The following is a 20,256-nucleotide window of genomic DNA, read 5'->3' as shown; positions in this document are numbered from 1 at the left end:
AATGCTGCAAAGGCAGATCTTTCTACCCTGTTGCATACTGCTATCAACCAACTTGTCTGTGTGACCCAGTTCTGTGATACTGGCTATTTATAAAAAAAATAAATATAAAAAAATAAAAGCACCATTTGTTTTGAAATCCATAGACAAAGAAGCAGAAATTGTAAGTAGTTTAAATATGGGGCTAAAACATTAACTGCATTTGGCATAAGTCTTTTAAAATACTGCTGTAGGGGCTGGCAGATATATTGTTCTCACAATGGAGTTGTGTGGTAAACACTGGTAAGCATTAACTAAATTGTCAAATCACAGATTTATATAGAATGTTAATATTTATGTCTTGATGTTAAAGTCTTCCTTCCAAAGGAAGAAAAAAAGGTAAGGAGAAAGTCTGACAATCTTGTTTAATTTTACTTTGTAGATAGCAAGGACTTCAGGAAGGATTCAGAAGAAGCAGTTGACTGATGCTAATACTCAAACCAAAGAATCAAAAAATAGTGATGTCACTTCTGAAAATGTGCTTAAAATCCCTTTACGAGTAGATATCGCCACAGAAGAACATGATTATTGTGCAACTAGGAAAAACAGCAAGAAATCTGAAGTAGATCACGAGAACTCTGTCAAAGAGAGTGATGTTCAGCAGGAAGCTGTGGTCCCAAAGTCTCTTGACTTGCATGGCAGCCTCCTTGTTTCCAGTGATATTAGCAGTCATCCTGATCTTGATGTTTCTAAAAGTAAAGCTGAAGTCAAACAGGAAATTCCAAAGGACCGATCCTCACATTCCCAAGAACATGCCAGCAGTAGTGTGCAGCATGCAAGTTCTGTATTTCCATTTAATACCTCTGAATATCGTTTTGAATGCATCTGTGGTGAGCTTGGATTGGTCGACTATAAAGCTCGTGTGCAGTGCCTGAAGTGTTCTTTATGGCAGCACGCGGAATGTGTAAACTACAAAGAGGAAAACTTGAAGATCAAGCCCTTTTACTGTCCCCACTGCCTTGTGGCAATGAAACCAGTTTCCACAGGAGCAACTCTGATAATTTCTCCAAGTTCTATTTGTCATCAATGGGTAGATGAGATCAACAGGCATGTGAGATCATCATCTCTTCGAGTTCTGGTAAGATTACGTATGCTCATCTTCTGCAGAGTTACTTTATCAAGGCTTGGGGCTTTCTGTCTGACTCTGTATCGTGAAGTTCCGAGGTTTCTTTGTCTATGTTGGAATTCTGTATTCCTTGCTGTTAGACCATCATGTCTGTTTTGGCAACAAGTGGTGCATTTCTTTTCCTGAAAGATGTCTGCACTTAGTTCTTCATTTTTTCATTATTAGTTGATCACTGGGAGACGATACAGTGAACTAGATATTCTTATCCCATGGAAGCAAATCTTGAGTAGTAGCAACAAAGCGTGACTTCTAAGAGGGAATGCTGAATGTATGTTTTTTCCAAAAGATTACCGAGGAACTTAGGAAGGCCTAACTATAGGTGTTTGAGCAGTATCAACTCTCACTGTATACTTGCATGCAGGCAGCTTCCTGACAGGTGCTTCTCACTTCGTTCTAGATAAAAACATATTTTGGTAGGTAAAGAGTATACTTTTGAATTCTCTTTCTCAGGCTTTAAAGAAGTCTTGAGCCTTCAAGTTTGCTTAAAATAACACCGTTACATCTTGGGCACTTCTCTAGAATGTCTGACATACGGATTAGGATGTTGCTTGTCTGGAGACCTTGTATCATCCTCTTGATTTCTCAGTCATTGAAATAAACATAATTAGACATACAGTAATTATGACTGTACAGGATTTTTTTTTAATATAGCTATGACAGTATTCAAGGGTAAGCATTGTCTTTTATTAAACTGAATTTATTTCAATTCAATTATTTGTCTGAACTAGATGATCTCTAAGGTCCCTTCCAACCCAGACCATTTGATGATTCATAATGTAGTCAAGTCTTGTCCTTTGTAGTTTTAATGAGCAAAAACTTTTGTAATGGTAAGGTGCTTTGAGATCCTTAGATCCCTTATATTTTGAAGAAGGGTAAGTAAGTTGATAAAAAGAAGAGTCTTCACAACCAAGAATATATCTGATATCTTCAGTTATCCTTCATGGAAGTCCAATGTACAAATGAATTCTAGACCTCCAGTAAGTTGTGTGTGTGAGTAGTCTAACTAGTTTAGATAACTAGCTTTAGTGCAGCAGCTAACAAATGAGTAGCTTGCACAGTTTTCATGGGACCTAGTCCAAGTTTTATACCAGCTTTGATGAAAACTGTCAGAAATAGATTTACATGGTAACAGTAGAACAGCTTAAATACTGAATGTCAGTACTTTAAAACTGTGACACCTTCCATTCTAAGACACTGTTTACATTTTCTTTTAACTGCCAACTGTAAGTCATCCAGAATGGCTTTCAGTGCTGTTTCAAATGAAAAGTTTTTTTTTCTGTAAACTTAAAATGAAATGAATGCAGACACTTCAAAGAACGACTTTCCCACGTTAACAGATTTTGCATTGCATGTGAATGATGTTTTTTATTCTTTCAACTGCTCATAACCTGTGGGAAATTCTACAGATTTTGTGTAATAGAACAAGGAATTAGTATTTATCAGTAGGTCTTGCTTTGTAGCAGGTTGTCTTTTCCTGCTGCTGTGGAAACAACCAAAACTTGGCCAAGTTACAAACCTCCAGAAAATCTGTTCACAAATGCTTCGAAGAGATCATTAGACTTCAATAGCTGTTTTTCCTTAACAGTTGCTTCAGTGAGCGTGCTCTGTGCTTTGGTGTTTTGTTTTTTAAATCTCCTTCTCTGTCTCCTTCTCTTTCTCCCTTGTTCATGTGCATTAACCAGGTTGTACTTGCTTAGTTCTCTTGTTCTGGGGCTGAACAGAAATGTTTTGCAGGAGTTTCTTGCAGTTGACAAAAACTTCGTTGCCATATGCAGAAATGTAGAGCAAGAAGATTACTGGAGTAAAAAATACAGTAACAATGAAAATAACAATTTTAACAGTGAAAATTAAACAGATCAAGGGCTAAATAGGGGGAAAATCAAATGAGGTTGTATATCATCACCTCCATTTTGGTATTTCTAATTATTGCTTGAATTAAGAGAGCATTAAAGTTTGTTACCCTGAGGGATTGGGTATCTGAAGTGATTAAAAACAAGCATTTGTAGACAACTTCAGATAAGAATAGACTGTCTTGATTAGAATGTTTATATAATCACAGAATGAGAGAGACATAGAAGAATATTAGCTGTTTGAAGATGAGACTAGAATTTAGATGTTTTCTAAAAAGATGGGGATATTCCTGTATCCGTGAGAAGAAAATCATACCTATTTTAATGCTGGGATTAATATACAGTTCTAGGTGAATGGTAAGAAGTAGCCAATGATTTTCTTAAAAAAAAAAAAAAATGTAGTAAGCAATGGATGCGTGTAATTTTGAAGATCGTTCCTGAGATAAATGGGGAGCAAGAGAAATAAGTTTTTTATGAGAAACGGGAAAAAAGAGTTGATCACTATATAGCTCTGGTAATGATTGCTTTTAGCTAAAAATCCTGGGGATGACAAAACTCTATTTTTATAAACGTATTTTACTGATTGTTTGCTATACCACACATTATTTGAAATTTTGATGTGCTTTGGTATTCTGAGTATATTGGGACTCATCATATTAGCCGTGTTTTAGGTATAAAATGCTATCACAGGGAAGCATATAGTAAAATGTTTGGTTTAGCTTATAAAATTTTTATTGATAAACTGCTCCATGTTTCCAAAAGGATTGTACTTAAAATGTTGAGGGAGATAAACTACTTCTGATATTACAACAAATGTCAGTATGAATGATTTATAATATTCTGTTGGTGCACAGGGAACTGTTTCTCACTAGGGTGTTCTTTCTATGTCATGAGTCTCTGTGGAGATACTTTTTGTAGATAAAACATTTACCCAGAGTATCACTTTCTGTTTTTTAGCTATTTTATTTTGCTGCATGCTACTGTCTTTGTCTAATCTTCCATTAAATTCTTGGAGAGGATTGAAAGGAGAAATGTAATATACATCTAGAGTAAATGAGAGAAGAGAGAGCACGTAACAATGGCATAATGCTGCTTCTTACAACATAACAGAATGTTTAATCTTGCTTACACCTGTTGCTACACATAACTGTTGTAGCAAGTTCTAAAATTCTTTTTTCTTCAAAGGAGAAACAAAATCAATATTTGAAGTTTTGTGCGGACGTAAATAATTATACATGAAGTTGCATCAATGTATTTCATTTATTATTTTGTATTACTTACGTTTTCTGACCATAGTAGTGCATGGATACAGGTTTTGTGAATGATTTCCTATTTTATGAGGACCACATCTAAAAGTATGCATGTATTAAGCCATATGTGATATATATGGTATATTTGCATTTTTACTGAAATGCCTCTTACCTTAATTCTTTGCTAATGCGCTATTGAATACAAATCCATGTAGGTGTATCAAGGTGTGAAGAAGCATGGCTTCTTGCAGCCGCACATGCTGGCAGAGCAGGAGGTGGTTATCACCACGTACGACGTCCTCCGCACTGAACTGAACTATGTAGACATACCCCACAGCAACAGCGAAGATGGACGCCGTTTCAGGAACCAGAAGCGGTACATGGCCATCCCAAGCCCCTTAGTAGCAGTGGAGTGGTGGAGGATCTGCCTTGATGAAGCACAAATGGTTGAATGTACTACTGCAAAGGTATAATATTCCCACTCATGCATTTATTTAATTTCAAAAGGTTTTGACAAGCTTATTGTAAATAATTAAATAAGACTCCCCCTGCTCTTAACATTCAGTGAGCTTAGGTCATTTGTCCTTGTAGCTTGCTCTGTAGAAGTGAATTTTCTGTTGGAGATAGTACTATTAAATGTTTCTCCTGTTGGAATTTTAGCCGACTGTGAAATATATTCAGCTCAAAAAATACTTAACATAATCTGTACTGACAGCTTAAACAACTAGGTCATCATGTTGTATATAGTGTTTGATAGTTTCAAACAAAACACTAGCCTGTTCAGTGACATGGTTCAGAGGCATAGATATGTCCCCTGGATCCAGAAGTTAAAATAGTCTGCAGTGTCTCTGGAAACTCTAGGTGTGCAAAGGGAGATAATTTTAATTAATGTTCTTCCAATCTCTTTGCCCAAGACAGGAAGACAAAAATGCTACTTACATCATGGTTCATAGGCCTTAGTATTCATTCTGTATACGTTTCTTTTGCTAACTCTCTGCCTCTTGCGAACATTTGATTGCACTTGATTGCTTGGAAGTGGAAAATGGCTTTTATCAGCTTTTGGTTACCTTAAAAATAGCTCTCAGTAACTTTGTACATGTTTTTGTAATGTATTGTACCAATGTTGCCTAAAGGTCTGTTGAACTTTCAAACTAAAAGGTGTTCAGACTTAAAAAAAATAAATAAATAAAAAATAAAACAAAAGTCCCCATGTCTTCACACTGTGTTCCACTCTTTTCCTTTCCTGGCATTGATTGTATCTTGTTTTGCTAGGCTGCTGAAATGGCACTCCGTTTAAGTGGAATCAATCGCTGGTGTGTCAGTGGCACTCCTGTGCAGCGAGGATTAGAAGGTGAGATTTTATGCAGCAGTGTCAGCTGTGGGTTTTCCTTGTCCTGATAATTAGGTGGTGGGTTTGAAGCACTTAAAATGTCTGCTAATTTTGCTCTGAATTCATGAGATATTCTGACTTTGCAAGTCCCCTGGTCTGTGATGTATGTGATGAATGTCTTATGGCTCTCAGCTGAATTATCATAAAACTAACAGAGTAGGGAATGTAGCCACCAGGTCTTCAAGAACTTGAGGGTATCATCATATGTCTATTTCTGCGTTGTCCGTATGAGGCATTTAAACATGTGCTTCTGTAGTCTGAGTACAAGCTTAAAGTTAGTATGTCTTTAAATTTTGTCCCTCAAGATGGTGGGCGCCCAAATTAATCTGAATTGGCAAGCTATGTTCTCTCAAGGTAAGAAAACAAGAATAGTGGGTTTCGTTAATTTCTTCTGCTGTAGTAGAAAAGTGAAAGTCTTCTGAATTGCAGCCACTTTTAGGATAGTGGGCAACAGAAGGTGCCCAGCAGGCTGTAAAGTAATGACACTGAGCAATATTATTGTAGAAAAACCTGGCAGACCCAGCTAACCATATGCAATCATATAATTTCTGCCTCTCACCCCTGCTTTGAGTAGGTTTAAATTCACTAGTTTGTTCTGCTAAACTTGAAATCAGCTGGTTGAGAGACACTTTGCAATATTCCAGCAAGTTCAATAAAAATCAACACGTAACTAAAGGAGAGACTCTTCCTTCCCTTCACGCAGTCCTCTGCCTCCAGTTAGCTGTTTTTGTGAAGGAATGACCAGAAAACCAATGGAAAAGATAATCGCTCAAATGTCTTTGCTTTACATATGGTAACGTTTCTGTGAAAGCTAACTTTTTTTTTTTGGAGGCATATACTGAAGTATTAAAACAAAAACGTTGCACTGTAACATTTTCTTTTCTTGGCAGATCTGTATGGATTGGTTCTTTTTCTTGGCATTGATCCTTACTGGGTCAAACATTGGTGGGACCAGCTTTTATATCGACCTTATTGTAGGAAAAATCCCCGTCCTCTCTACAGTTTAATTGCCAAGATAATGTGGAGATCAGCAAAGAAAGATGTGATTGACCAAGTAAGAGAGAGGTTTTGGTTTTAAAATTCTTGAAGAAGATTTATCAACAGTTTTATTTGCAAATTACTCTTCTTCTTTTAATTGCAGATTCAAATCCCGCCTCAGACAGAAAACGTACACTGGCTTCACTTTTCTCCTGTGGAGAGACACTTCTATCATCGCCAGCACGAGGTGTGCTGCCAGGATGCATTGGCAAAACTCAGGAAGATTTCAGATTGGACTCTTAAGCTTAGCAGCCTAGATAGAAGGACCGTGACATCCATTCTGTACCCTTTGCTGCGGCTGAGGCAGGCCTGCTGTCATCCGCAAGCTGTTCGGGGAGAGTTCTTGCCATTACAGAAAAGGTGAATTTCTGTCACTTCCGTAATGGTTTGCTTTATCCAAAGCAAATCTTTAGTTGTGCATAGTGGTGCAGTATCTTGTATAGCTTTAAACTTCACTTAAATCTTCTTAAGTTAACCATGCAACTTTGTGACACCAAGCTCTGACATCAGAAGTTGAATAATATGCAGTAGAGGAGTTGGTGTAATTCTTGTGGTAAAGAAACAGTACTGAGTGACAGTTGATTGCGCAGCAACACTTTAACTTTGATGCTCTTGCATACTAGGGTGTTACAGGTGACAGACATCCTATGAAACAAAATATACTCTTTTTCAGTTTCAGACAAGCCCACCAAATTTCTTCGTGTCTTACAAAACTTACTTTCATAAATGAGAACAATGAATAAACAGAATGGAATAATTCTTTAAATCAAATGTTTTTAACAAGAGGTTGCACAGTTAGTAAATACAGATCAAAACTTGAAAGCTGTTCAAATTTTTTTTCCCCCCCTCTCATGCTTTGAAGGTTACCCTTCGCACAGATGCCCGGCAAATATACCAGTTGGGTCTCAGCCTTTGTTAGACCTAAAGCCTGTTTGCAGTACTCTTTATGAAACATAGTTAATTCTTTTTCAGGCAATAAGATGGGGTTTGTGAAAACAAGGTGTTTCTGTTCCAGAATCTCAGAGCACTGCTTATGTTTCATTCTTAAGTTAAAAACAGGGAAACACATAAAGTTTAACACTAGAGGTGTTGCTTCTGCTGTTTCCTGCTCTTGTTCATCTATTTTATTCAGTTTATTTCCATCCTTTTATGAAGTTTTTTTGTCCTATTCCTCCCTGTTTCTCATACAGGGCACTTGTCAAACATGGGAGAAATCAATGTTCCCACAAGCCCCTACATTATTAGCATTGAAATTAGCCAGTGGAGTACAAATGAAACATAAAACTGAACTGAGTATGCTGGAGACAGCTTAGTGTACTGCAATGATTTTGGTGGAATGCTTGTGGAGTGACAACTGCATAGTAACTGTGATTAAAAAAAAAAGACAACAAATAGCAATGAAAATTAAATACTCCTTAGGATGATATATACAAAGAAAAGTTGTTTCTAAGCACTATTTATATATATTTTTCGTCAACCAAGCCTGACTTGCTTTTATAAGTTCTTTTAAAACTGCTGATGGTTCTGAGAATGAAAGGTAGCGGTAGAAATATCAGAGTATGAGCAGCAGGTGCATTGTGTATTTTAGTATGGTTGCAGAATTCTGCTAACTATAAACAGTGACTATATTAACTTAAAGCCCGTTCTAGTGTAACACTGCATTATAAACTCAAAGCACAGTTTCTGTAAGTAGAATAGTGTTGCAAAGGGTAAATTAAAGGCCTAGTCAAGGATAACCTTCCACCATACCTTGGGCAGAGACTGCTTGGGAGTGGTGTCGCCCTTCCTCTGTTCCACAGCACTGAGCACCAAGTAGCAGACACCCCTCCTGAAGGTCAGCGAGGCTGAGAAGCACAGTTCCAGGGAGCTGGGTGGTATCTGGTCTCACAGCAGCAATTAGTCATAGAAGCAGCTTCAGGTTGGATGTAGACTGTTGTTGCAGTTTACTTTCCTGTCTCTTTGCATCAGTCTTCTTCCTGCCTGGATTCTTTGTCCCTTGGCCTTACTCCAAGCTATCCTTCATGCTTCCTTTTTTGCTTCTCCCTCTCATTTCCCCTTTCCTTTATTTTTCTGGTTAGCTAATTCACTTCTAATTAAATTCTTTATAATAATTACAAATACTACAAACAAATGTAGAAAAGGAAGTCTAGAAAGAAAGGGAAGTGGTGCTTGCTAATCTTCACTGTTTTCATTCCATATGTCTTCCATTTACCTCAATATTTCATCTGTTCTGCATGTTTAGGTTGGTGATGAAGGGGAGAAATGTAGTCTCTCATGGCTGTTTTCATTTCTCATTTTGTTCTCTCAGCTTCTAGCAACACAAGGTCTATTTTTGGTTGTTTCCAGTTCTCTACTGTAACAGAAGGAGCAACATATTTTGCCCCGCGAAGGATTACTTTACCTGGTTCTATTTTTCCTCTTGTTTTATTTCTCCCTATTTTTAGGAGATGTCAATCTCTTGACATACTGAAGTTAGAGTAAATCTCTATCTGGAAGAAGGTTGTTGGAAAAAGTTTTTCGTTGGCTGCTTATTTTTTAATCTCTAGTAAACATTTGCATAGTATGTTGTGTGTATGTAACATAGTGTTTCATGCTGCACAGCATGACAGTTTAACTTCTGTAGCATTATGGTTTAGTCTCAATTTTGAGCCACTTGGTCTCTATTCCAGCACCATGACCATGGAAGAACTGCTAACATCTCTGCAGAAGAAATGTAGAACAGAGTGTGAGGAAGCTCACCGACAGTTGGTGTGTGCTCTTAATGGCTTAGCTGGTATCCATATCATTAAAGGTAAGACTGGATGGCTGTAGCATGTTTACTCCTAAACCATAGTAAGGCTACTAAAAGAGGTCTCTTTTGGAATCAGGGGAAAAGTCTTAGTGAAATCCTGGGAAAATAAGCTTGTAAAAGTGTTTATAACAAAACCAACACTCCTTCTAGTCAAGGGAGGAGAGAATAGATGTAGTGTGGTGCATCTTTGAGATGTCTCAGTATTTCTGGCTTTCCTGTTTTGTGTTCTTTCTCAGTTCTACCATCTGTTTGTACTGGGAGGATAAAAGAAATCACACTTGTATAATTGTACTTAGGCTGCCTTCATTTTATTAGTATACTGCTTTCAGGCCTGCCTTTGTGTCCCCTTCCATGTAAAATTCCATGATGAATGTGGAATCACTTGGCTGCATTTTAGGGTCTGTGCTTTTGCCTAGCAGTTAGAGCTGTACAGCAGGCATCACAAATTTGTCAATGTTGATTTTTGTCTGAATTAAGAGGGCAAAAAAGCTTTGACTTTAGGTATTTATGGCAAGTTTTTTAAACAACTTTTAGTGAGTTAAAGAAATTGCTGTCACTGCTAAGCCAACTAAAAGTTACTGGCAAGTCAAGAAATTTTCAAAGGATGCCTGACAAGCCTCAGTCTTGAGTCCTTGCAAATTCAGCACATAACTTTTGTCCTGTTATGACAATAGAATATTGCACGACCCTTACAGTTGGCAACTCTTCCAATGTAAGAAGGAACAAATCTTGTTCCTGTTATATTTCTAGATATCTGGGAAGGTGATTTGTTTTACTTCTCGTTTTTATATATTTCATGTCCTTGTACTTTCCCTGCTTTGAGAGTCTTCTAAGCCTATATTGCTGGTTAAGTAAATTTTCATCAGATGAGAGAAAAGGAAATCTTTTTTTTCAATGCTGCTGCTTTCATGTATGCAACTTCAATCTTGCATATCTTTTTAAATCAATTTATGTAATCTGTTTTCTGAGAAGTGATTGTCATGTTGGTACCTTACATCTGCGGTTATGCTCCCTACACGTATGTAATTACTTTTGTATTTCTGAAGTATGATACAACTTTTCTTGTGCGTGTGTGGTTAGGACTCTGAAAGAGTGAGTAACATATGTGCAGTGCAAATTTAGTAATACATCCTTGCAATGAGTTGTAGATGGTGGGTTTTTAGTGCGACATTTAGATCTTTTTTTTGACATACACAACCGTGGATGGATATTTTAAGATCAAGAAGTTTATAGATCTGACAATCATGTAATATACTTAACTTAGAAACTGCTTTAGCCTGTAAGATTCAATACTCTGTCTCTTCCCATTTTGGAGCAGGGAGAATGAATAGGGAAGATTTGCTTGAAGATGAACAAATATTATACAGCCTGTCTGAAAACCTCTTAGTTTATTGCAAGTGATGGCTGTCTGGACATTTAAAGACCAACTCAATTTGTATATGTAAATGTCCTTGTTTTGTTTACTCTTTTTTAAATCCAGGAGAATATGCATTGGCTGCAGAGCTGTACAGAGAAGTGTTACGTTCTTCTGAAGAGCACAAAGAAAAGCTCAAAACAGATTCCTTGCAAGTGAGTAAAGATTAAGATGTAAAGAGACATGACTAAGAATTGGAATAATCTAGATTTAATTTAACAGGTTAAACTTTTCTTTCTCCCAAGTGGTGTGCTGAATGACTCTTTCAGCCAGCTGTCATCAGTCTTTAGATAGGAATCTGTCCAGTGACCTTCATTTGTCTTTCTAAAACCTACTATGTTTCTAAAAAGCTTTTGCTTCTCAGTCATAACGATATCCCAGAAGCAGTGTATGATCTCCACCTGCTGTTCTGTAATAAACTTAACAAGCTGGCTTTCTAGGCTTGCGTATGTGACTGTGACTGCTCACATTAACGGTATTATTCTGCAGACTAGTGCAAATACAGGATGCTGGGATGGCAATAGGAGTGATATTAATGTGCCAAGTGATAGAGAATAATAAAATCATTGCACTGTAAATGATCTCAAATAGCATTAAAACACGAAAAAATTGAAGTATTTTTTTCAGGAAAAATATGGATATATTTTGAATACTATATAAAAGTATGAATATATTTTCCTGATAAATAAACAACTGTGTAACAGCTATTTCAAGAATTTTCAGTTTTAAATTGACCAGAATTCTTTTCGTCATAACAAGATATTTAAAATGATAATGACAGATAAATAAGAAATGATCTGTATATTTCTTTACTTTGCTTGTTCCATTAAGTTACTCTTTGATTGCTAATCTTGTATGTGGTCATTTGATGCCTCCATTGTGCTGCTTTGATATTCCTTGTTTGTGAAATTGGAGCGTTTTTCAGTTAGCATATCTCTATCAGCATAAACTTGTTAAGCTACTTGTGACAGCGTTGTTAATGAAGCTGTTTTACTGAATGGTATGTAAAGTAAATGTTTTTCTCAAAATGTGCACTGCCTAATATTGACTTTATGTAATAAAACTACTTCTGTTGAGTGCTTCCCAGTTGTGTAGCTTTGACTCTTTAAGAAAATGGCAAGCCACTGTGGGTTAGTGCTCTTTATTGGCTGATGTATTGATAGGGCAATGGTGGAGTGAGTCAAGGAGGTGAGAAGGGCACAAGATCATGATCGTGGAGGTTATTAAAATACATTCATGGAATATGCAGGCAGCATAATATTAGTAGTCTGGTTTGGGATACATAGGGTGAGCCTAGAATAAGAAGGGTAGAGTTGCTTTGGAGTAATGAAGTTGTTGTTTTTTTTTCCCTGAAAAGTAAACAAAAAGGTTGTTTTATTCAGTCACCTTTTATTTCAGAAAAGTAAAAAAAATATGAAAAATGGTTGAAGCTTTCAGGAGATGGGTTTTTTGCATTATTTTCTTTCGCTTCAGTAGGCTAAGTGACTTCTCCATATAATGTTCTGAAAGATTTACGAAAGAATGTGCTATAAAATAAGTAACTTGTTTTACGTAATAGTCAAGGGCAGTTTTAATTATGAGGGTGAGTACTGGACAGAATCTTAAGACTTGCCTGATGATTTGATAAGAGGTGTTGAAGATTTTTTAACCTGTTCACTTCCCACTTCAGTAAAATGATGAAAACGTTTATTATTATATGTTTTCAGATTAACATAGGGGTTAAAAAAAAAAAAAGACAACTCACTTTAATTGAGTACTAATTTCTTGCCATAAGATCTCATTGCTGATTAAGCTTTTCCTGTCACAGTTATTGCAATATATTTTTTTCATGACTACTGCTGACCTTTTTTTGGTATGTTTAGAGACTTCATTCTACACACAATTTGATGGAATTGTTGGCAAAGCACACAGGAATTCCTCCAACTTTACGTGATAGCCGACTTGCAGAAGAGGTAAATCTTGTTCATTTTTATATAAATCCATTTTGAAGAGCATCGTTTTATTTTTTTTCCTTTAACATTTTTCTCTAACCAGAGCTTTCAAGTTAACTATGTGCATTTCCTTTCAGGTTAGTAAACAGAAATTTTTGTAGAATTTCATAGCAACTTAATAGAAATCGTGCTCATTTTTTGATTGCCTTAAAACTCAACTTTATCACGTTTTCCTGACATTGATGTGAAGAAAAGGATTGGAAAATGTGTCTTTTGCTTACAAGTATAAAGCAGAGATTGTTTTTTATAGCAATCTTTTGCGAGCGGCTCATTCAAATACGTATGAGTCCTGTCTGTTTCTGGTAACTAACTTCCATCTGTAGCAATAATATAATTGTTTTGATAGTAGCAAACAGAAGAAACAATTTAAACACACCATTAAAATACACTAAGTAAAGGTATATAGTGATATCAGATTGTAATGGTAAAAGATGTGTGTGTATGTGTTAACGGTAAGAAACAAGATTTCTGTTGATCAGTTTTTAAAATATCAAATAATGTGGTACAGTTTACATCAGAGACACCTGCATGTCACAAATGGTTTTCACTCTCAGGAGTTATTTTTATTGGGAAAAAAAATAGATCTGATGCCCACAAATATAACACAATTTAAACTTTTATTGGTATTTTATGGATAAATTCTATATGCAGGTAAAGTAAAATTCAATTGTGAGGTTCTCAGATTGTTTTAGGATCTTTCTATTGTTTAGCTTCAACACAATGTATTTTGATGTACAGAGAAGTAAGGATTATGTGGCATTCCAATTCCTTTTATAATGTGTTGTATTTCTAGTGTGTTATTTGGGCCTGTCCAAAAGCAAAATCGCATGGTTGACATGTAATAATTTGTCTTTGACTGTTTTGGGGGGCTTACTAATAAATTGTAGATTCTAGAGGGAAAAATTAAGTCTAAATATTGCTTAAGAACAAAGGTGAGGTAGCACTCAGGTAGCTAGCCATTCTAAAGCATTATGATAGCTGAGATGTTGCATTTTCAACTATACCTCATAAATAAGAGTAGTACATAATGTAAACTCTCACTTCCATACAGGCAGAACAACTTCGACAGCATTATATGAGTAAATCAAATGCAGAAGTTGCAGAAGCCCATCAGGCTTTACAGCCAGTTTTCCAGACCATTCGGGAGCTCCAGAGAAAGGCAGGTACCTCTTACATATTTGGTCTGTTTGTTTTTGTGTTTTTTTAATTTTATGTTCACTGTTTTTTTTATCCAGATCTCCAGCTACCTGTTATCTCTAATAGTTCTTTGAAGGCTTGTTTGAAATGGGACTTGGGCAGTATATGCATATTCATGCATACACACACAGAGCCCGCAAATATACTGTGTTCCCTGCACAAAGAGGTTCACAGTGCTCAGTGAACAGACGACTAAAAAGAGAAGCACATAGTAATGGCGAAATAGTTCTAGTAAATTTTAGCACTGTGCTTGATTGTTATGTTAACTGTTTCACATATAGTTTAAGTCAGTAAGTTAGAGGTTTTGGCCTTGAAACGTTTCTCTGGTGTGTCAGATAATATTTCAGTTACTTCTAAAGGAACTGTTCTTTTTTGACATGCATTTAGTCATTGTGTGTAAGGCTCAATTACATTTAGTCAAGGTGACAATTCACGTTTCTTGGGAAGGTACAAACCAAACAAATTAAGGAACACCTGAAGTGAAATGCTGCTTGTTAAAATGGTAAAGAACTAATGCAGAAATGGGGTCATGCAGCACATGAAGTAATCTTTCACGTATTTTCACCTTTAAAAATAATAAGCTCACTGCAGTGTTGTTCTTAATTTCACAGAGAACTAACTTTCTTTGATGAAATGGTCCTTTCCTCTTTTAGAGAGCATGCTTTGAATTGATTATATCTTTACGTGGGTATTCTGTGTAGACGGCCTAAGAAAACCTGACTATACTGAAGCAGTTTCAAGATGTGGAAGTAGATGGGATTGTACAAAATTTCTCAATCCATGTACTCAAAGGGATATTTTCTAAGCATATGCTCATCTTCTGCTTGCTTTCCATGGAATTTACCAGTCTGTGTTGTTTAAGTGTGGCCTAGAGAGCAGAATAAGCCTCTGCCACAAAGATCAAACTTATTGATTGTTGAATGTTCACAGATAAATCTGTTCTTTTGCATACAGATACGTTCTGGTTCTCCTTGGTGGTTGGATGTCATCCAGACTGCAATACAGTATGCCATTGATGAGGAACTTGTTCAACGTGTGCAAAATGAAATAACCTGCAACTACAAACAGCAGACAAGTAAACTCTCCATGGCAGAGAAGTAAGAGACTAACTAAAATAGGCTAATGAATACAGTTAAGTCTTTTCAAGTCTTCCAATCAGTTTGTGCTAACAGCTGCAGCTTAATAGCAGGCACTTGTGCTTCAGAACATCTGGGCTGCAATTAAGTTTCAAAAACAGTCCAAAAAATCAGAACTAGATAGAAGACTTGGAAAGAAAAGTAGGAGAATTAGTTCTTTCCTAGACAAGCATTCTTTAAAGCATTCCTTTGTATTATCTACTGTTGTTTTAGAGTTTTGTAGCAACTGCTCGTTGAGAAAGATCCCAAGTTTATTACGTTAAAATTGGGTAACCTCTAAAAGAAAATTACTCTCAGTAAAGGGAAGTGGACAGATTATATCAGAAAGTCCTTGTGTAACAACATAAAATAGCATCACTCTCTTTAGAGCAAAGAATTTTGGGTTGCTTTCATTTCAAACAGCAGTACTGCTGAATTCTAAATGTATGAAGCACTGCTTTACAGGTTCAAGTTATGCAAACAAATTGTCTTAATAGCTACTCTTTACTGTACTTGTTTTGAATGGAATTTCTAATATGGAAAATGAGATCAAGAAGTTATCAGTATTAGTGTGATACTTTGATGTAACAATTCCATTTTTTGTGTGCTATTACAGTATAATGATTTGGAGGGACATCTAGAAGTCACCTAGCACAAGCTCTTGCTCACAAATCGAGACCCATGCTCAGGGACTTAGATTGACTAAGTTGCCCAGGAATTTGTCTTGTTAGATTTAGAATACCTCCAAGGAGGGAGATGCCACAGCCTCTTTGTGGAGCCTGTTCTAGTATTTGACCCACTCAGTGAAAAATAAATATCCTTCTGTACAGTTAGTTTCCTCTGTTTCATCTTGTGTCTTTTCTCTGTTGTCCTTCCACCATGTGCCTTTAAGAAGAGTTAGGCTTGGTCTTCTCTGTCCATTCACGTTAGATATAGATAAACATAGAAAGCAGTAAGTTCTCCTCTGAGCGATTGTATTTTAAGAGTGAGCAAGCCCTGCTCTCTCAGGGAGAGAAAGAACTTAATTTCCTATTTAATTTATTTTATCAAGTTTTTATTGCACATGCTAAAGTGTCTAGCGCTTTCTAACAATCAGTGGTGGAAGCAACAAATGGTAAACTGTCTTTGAGTATTAGAGATGGTTAATCCAGGGGATAATGTGAGAGTTTTACAAACTTGTGATTGCAATACATGTGTATTTTCAGGCTACCTGGTTAGGCAAACTCATCTATTTTAGTTTAAAATATGCATTGCTTAACTAGGTCGTTTTAAAAGCCAAGCTTCAGTAGCGTTGATAAACCTGTGCCCTTCTCTTCTCACTTTAGAAAAGGCATGTTTTGAATCAAACTCTCCTTATGGTATAGAAGAACAGTCTTGTAAAACGCTGTCTTGCATATGAATACCAGACCCTGTATGAACAGTGCACTCTCAGTAAAAGACCTCTGCCCGTAGGAAAAAACACAATATACGAAGTACTTGACTGGTCCTTATGTCCCCAGTCTAATTAAGAAAGACAGCTGGGATTTAGGAAAATAGTTGACTCATGTCCATTTTTAATAACTACTTAGCCTACAAAGTTAAAATTCATAGGAGGTGCATTTTTTATGATGGATGCATTAGTCTGCTGTGAATTGTACAGGTGCATTGACGGTCAATTTGTTGGCCGACAGATGCAAATGAGACTGTAATTGTGTGTAATTACTTATGTTCGGTAGATTTGTATTGTGGACCAGCATGTTGCTGGTTAGTATTGGTTATTAATATTTGGTCACATCTCAAGTCTTAGAAAGTGTCTTTCTATTCTACAAATGCCAGGCATCATCCCAGGGGTACAATGGAATGATTCCGAACAGTTAGCGTTACGTTTAGTAGTAATAAGCATTTGTTTGTGATATGAACTTCATATGTTTTCCTATATTATTATTTCTCTTCTTCAAAATACTGAATTAAACTTGAATTTGATGACTCAGTGTACTATTTTTTCCCTTTTTCTTCAAATCAGATTCCGTGACTGCAGAGGCCTTCAATACCTGCTCACAACCCAGCTGGATGAAGTGAAGAAGTTTCAGAAGATTGTAAGAGAAGCAGTGAAAAACTTAGAAGGCCCTCCCTCAAAGCAGGTTATTGAGGCTGCCACTATCTGCCATTTGCGACCTGTTAGACTTCCACTTAACAAGTATGTCTGAAAAATCTAAAATATATTTTAGAGATGTATTACACAATTTTTCCTTTATTCAAAATAAGAGATTATGGTCTTAATTTTGTTCTCAGTTTTGTGTTTTTATGTACGCAGACAATACAGGTTCGGTTGTTAGAATCATGACCTTCATTTTTATAGAATTGTAGAGCTGTAGAATATCCTGAATTGGAAGGGACCCATAAGGATCATCAAGTCCAACTTCTATCTCAAACACAAGACAACCTAAGAGTTAAACTGTATGTCTTAAGAGCATTGTCCAGATGCTGCTTGAGCAATGACTGGCTTGGTGCTGTGACCACTTCCCTGTGGAGCCTGTCCCGGTGCCTGACCACCCAGTCGGTGAAGAACTTTATAGAATGATAGAATTATTTTATGCTTATGAAACCTTTTGCTATCAGATATTATATCGCATGTACATATAAGACTTAAACTGCTCTTTTTAAGGACTTTGTGTAGTTTTTTTATATATTGGAATTGAGAATTACAGGAATTATTGTGGTTTCTGATCAAGTTCTGAGTACTTTTGTTTTCAATCTCCTATATTGCAGCTGTGTCTTTTGTAAGGCTGATGAGCTGTTCACAGAATATGAGTCGAAACTCTTTTCTCATACGTAAGTTCATAGCTATATAAATTTTTCACTTCAAAAAGAAAAGTGAAAGTTGGAGTGTTTTGTATTTTGTGCTTAAAGTTTTCTGAAATACTTTGTGAACAAATTGCAACAACTTCTTGCTTGGGGTTTTGATAGCAATTTCATGAGATTAATTTTTCTGTGTAAAATTCATTTGAAAAAGTCGTGTACAAAGAACAACTACATGCCACTCTTTCTCAGGCTGCTATAATTGGCAGTATGTGTGAAGTGTTGAAGTGTTCAGAAAGAGCATGTATAAATACATGGTGTAATGCCATACCCTTCCGCTGATACTTTTTTAAATTATTCTGTATAACTCAAAGTAACACAATTTGACTAAAGCCGCAATGAGGGAGGAGACTTCAGACCTGAATGCAGCTGTGATTTGAAGGAAAGGTTGCACCAACCCATGGTGTGAAAGGAATATATGTAGTGAACAGTAGTGAGGCATAGATTACAGTCCTCTGAATCCTTCTTGACTTCTGTCTCATAACCCTTACAGCGTCAAAGCTAGATTTGAAAATTGTAACGTCACTTGAGAAAACATTTGGAATATCTTCCCTAGTGGGAGCTCTGTTAGGATCATTGGAATCATTAGGAAACATTAGGGTGTTTTCTGAATCGGCATTGTTTATTAAGAAGGTATCTGGGAAGCTGCACTATTCTTAAGCAGTGCAATGCATAACATTATATTTTGCATCAGAATTTGACTAACTCTTGCTGATTGAAGAAGTCAGAGTTGCATTTTTTTAATTGAATGTGATATTCTAGAATCATTAACTACTGAAAGATAATTCAGATGCATAAGCATCTTACAAAAAGCTGTTAATGATTTTGAGCTGACGAAATGGACTGTACAGTGATTTGAAAACAAGTAGCAAAATATCTGTCTGTATTTGTTTAGTTTGGTCTTTCCTTTTAATCAAATATTAGAAGGCTGAAATATATGATGAATAGTAGAAACTGATGTGGAATTTTAAATCAGTGATATGTTGTTGGTTTTATTTTTAAGTGTTAAAGGCCAAATGGCTATATTTGAAGAGATGATAGAAGATGAAGAAGGGCTAGTTGATGACCGTTTGCCCACCACAAGTAGAGGACTCTGGGCAACCAGTGAAACTGAGCGTGCCCTGAAAGCTATTCTTTCCTTTGCTAAAGCTCACCGGATGGATGTTAAGCTAACTGAAGAAGGTAGCATATTTCTGGAGCTCTTTGAAGCATGGAAAAAGGAATATAAGGTACAGTAAATGAGATGGTAAAGAAATATGGTCCATTTTAAGTAATACATGCAAATTTAAGCTGTGTATGAACAAATATTTAAATTGCACTCCTGAAATTAGTTTGTCTACACAAAACATTTTTGTGGTGATTATTACACGATTTGATTTAAAATGGTTTATATATGGTTTAAGGCTATCTAAAAGATCTGTACTGGCAAATAAGCAATTTAGTAAGCACTGTAATTGCATCTGTTAGGGTAGTACATAGATACAATTAAATGTGGTTTTCTGCTTAGTTAAATCAGAATGTAGCAAGACTCAGCAAATCAAATGTTGGTCAATTCTGTAATTCAGTTAACCTTCAATCTTGTGCTTGCTATAGATGTCCCTTCACACGCTTTTCTTTTTTTCCCCGGATCTTATTTGCCATGCAATGTACCCTAGAATATTAGTCTGCCATTCTTTGGATCAGAGAGAACTAGTGAAGTATAATGTGGCTTTCTTCATGCATCCTTGCATGTCTGGGTGTCCTTGCAGTAAATACCAGTGTTGGAGATAGGGGAAGAACTTTTGCATACAAGGGTGTCATCCTGTCTTATAGCTTAGATATAATCAAGTGTTTTCTTTCAAATACTTCTCCTTTTCATTTTTGATAAACAAATAGTAATTTTTAGCATTTGCAAAAGGTTGTGGAATTTCAGTAAGATCACTGAATGTTTTTTGATACAGTTATTAAATTGTGGAAAGTTTGGGAAGGCATATTTTATGGTATTATCAGTAATTTAAAAATAATATAACATTTGTCAATTTGTATGTATAGTATACTTCCAGTCCAAGACGTTTGTTTTGTAGAAAGTCAGCATTTGCTTTTACTTGAGAGATCTGAATCTGATTTAATCTTCACCCTGTGCTTGTCTGTTCTTTTATCAAGACCGTTAATATTTATTTAAAACATACTTCACCTTCAAGAAGTAGTGTTTGTACTATAATAGCTAACTGTTCAAAATTT

At 36.1% G+C, this 20,256-nt stretch overlaps 1 protein-coding gene across 2 annotated transcripts in view; it reads left to right on the top strand.

Annotated features, from left to right (window-relative positions):
- SHPRH (SNF2 histone linker PHD RING helicase) overlaps nucleotides 1–20,256 on the top strand; it is a 43,505-nt gene that overhangs the window by 7,987 nt on the left and 15,262 nt on the right. For both annotated transcript variants that reach the window (XM_080587020.1, XM_080587021.1), the window contains 13 exons: nucleotides 419–1,114; nucleotides 4,478–4,729; nucleotides 5,535–5,613; nucleotides 6,543–6,706; nucleotides 6,794–7,050; nucleotides 9,360–9,481; nucleotides 10,962–11,050; nucleotides 12,758–12,847; nucleotides 13,938–14,045; nucleotides 15,038–15,180; nucleotides 17,201–17,374; nucleotides 17,947–18,009; nucleotides 19,040–19,265. In XM_080587020.1, the coding sequence (XP_080443146.1) occupies nucleotides 419–1,114; nucleotides 4,478–4,729; nucleotides 5,535–5,613; nucleotides 6,543–6,706; nucleotides 6,794–7,050; nucleotides 9,360–9,481; nucleotides 10,962–11,050; nucleotides 12,758–12,847; nucleotides 13,938–14,045; nucleotides 15,038–15,180; nucleotides 17,201–17,374; nucleotides 17,947–18,009; nucleotides 19,040–19,265 (2,463 nt within the window). The remainder of the gene's footprint in view (nucleotides 1–418; nucleotides 1,115–4,477; nucleotides 4,730–5,534; nucleotides 5,614–6,542; nucleotides 6,707–6,793; nucleotides 7,051–9,359; nucleotides 9,482–10,961; nucleotides 11,051–12,757; nucleotides 12,848–13,937; nucleotides 14,046–15,037; nucleotides 15,181–17,200; nucleotides 17,375–17,946; nucleotides 18,010–19,039; nucleotides 19,266–20,256) is intronic.

The sequence above is a fragment of the Anser brachyrhynchus genome (genome assembly GCF_964034855.1).
Source record: "Anser brachyrhynchus genome assembly, chromosome: 3".
Taxonomy (NCBI): Eukaryota; Metazoa; Chordata; class Aves; order Anseriformes; family Anatidae; genus Anser; species Anser brachyrhynchus.
Note: the sequence above shows the minus strand (reverse complement) of the source record. Positions and strands in the feature narration are given on the sequence as shown.